The sequence below is a fragment of the Neophocaena asiaeorientalis genome, unplaced genomic scaffold (genome assembly GCF_003031525.2).
Source record: "Neophocaena asiaeorientalis asiaeorientalis breed wild unplaced genomic scaffold, Neophocaena_asiaeorientalis_V1.1 scaffold78, whole genome shotgun sequence".
In the NCBI taxonomy this organism is placed as follows: domain Eukaryota; kingdom Metazoa; phylum Chordata; class Mammalia; order Artiodactyla; family Phocoenidae; genus Neophocaena; species Neophocaena asiaeorientalis.
Window position 1 is genome coordinate 19,786,383 of NW_020175018.1, and position 1,396 is coordinate 19,787,778.

Below are 1,396 nucleotides of genomic sequence, written 5' to 3' on the forward strand. Positions count from 1 at the left end.
CAGTGCCGCTCCAGCCTCCTCCTCGGCTCACATGCCCCGCCCACCCAGGTCCCACGAGAACGGCTTCATGGAAGACCTGGACAAGACGTGGGTGCGGTACCAGGAGTGTGATTCGCGTAGCAACGCCCCTGCTACCCTCACGTTCGAGAACATGGCAGGTGGGCCCCCACGCCCCCTGACACCAGTGCTGACACCGGGTGGACTCCCCAGGGGCCGGCTGCCTGGCCCGCCCGCAGCTGAGGCGCTGGGTCTTGGCCCGCAGGGGTCTTCATGCTGGTGGCCGGGGGCATCGTGGCCGGGATCTTCCTGATCTTCATCGAGATCGCCTACAAGCGGCACAAGGATGCTCGCCGGAAGCAGATGCAGCTGGCCTTTGCAGCAGTGAACGTGTGGAGAAAGAACCTGCAGGTAGGGCAGGCCACCCTCCGAGGCCTGGTGCCCACGGCTCGGCCTGGCCCCGGCCCTCCTCCATCCCCGCAGGCCGAAGCGCTGGCTCTGGCTCCCAGGAGCCCCTGTGGCAAGGACTGGAGCTGGGAGCCACAGCCAAGGCCGCGCTGCTGGGGGCCACCCGCAGGTGGCCGCCTCTGCAAAGCCGGGCTTCAAGCGTCCGCCTGGCCCCTCTGTCTCCAGAGTCGCCCACCGGCGCCCATTCCATAGGAAGGCAAACTGAGGCAGGGTAAGACAGGGACCCACCTGGGTGTAGCATGTGAGTCCAAGACGCACTCTGCCCTCGCCGCCCCGCGCCCCTCCTTGGCACCCTCTGGGGACCCCCTTCCCCGCGGCCCTGGTGTGTCCTGTGCTCCATATAACTCCAGTCTTAACTGGCCGGCCGCTCCTGCCTGCAACCCCAGGCTGTGTCTGTGGGAAGTGGCCGCCAGCAGAGGACAGGCTGCACGTGGGGTGGCCACAGCCCACCTGGGACGGGCTCGTGCCCCATAGTCCAGCCCCAGTCTGCCCCATCTCTTCTCTTTCTCTGGGTACCTCCCCGGAGCCTGTGCCCTGGGAGGAAGCTGGTGCTGCAGGGAGGGAGGGCCGGGGCGACGGGGCTGCTGGAAGCCCACGCCTCTCATCTGCCCTCTCTTGCTCTTGGGACCTGGCCGCTGCTCTCACTGGCGGGCACAGGGCCCATCCTGACCATCAGACCCGAGGCCAGGGTCCCGGGAGCTGCCTCCGTCTCTCTGTCACTCCAGCACATCTCGCCACCTGCCTTCGGCCCCTCAGCCCCTTCCTGAATCTTGGTGCGCCTCCTCGGGGGTCAGAGTGGCCGGTGGGGCCAGTGGGGCAACTCCTCCCGTGCTCGGAGGGCTCCTCCTCCTCGGGACGCCCCTAAACCAGGGGCACCTCGGAGCCAGGGAGCCAGGCGGACCTCCCAGGAGGAGAGCCAGATGGGTCCCCC

At 68.2% G+C, this 1,396-nt stretch overlaps 1 protein-coding gene across 1 annotated transcript in view; it reads left to right on the forward strand.

Annotated features, from left to right (window-relative positions):
• Window positions 1-1,396, forward strand: part of GRIN1 (glutamate ionotropic receptor NMDA type subunit 1) — a 21,229-nt gene that overhangs the window by 17,077 nt on the left and 2,756 nt on the right. The window contains 2 exon segments of the mRNA XM_024762436.1: window positions 49-158; window positions 263-408. Coding sequence (XP_024618204.1) covers window positions 49-158; window positions 263-408 — 256 coding nt within the window.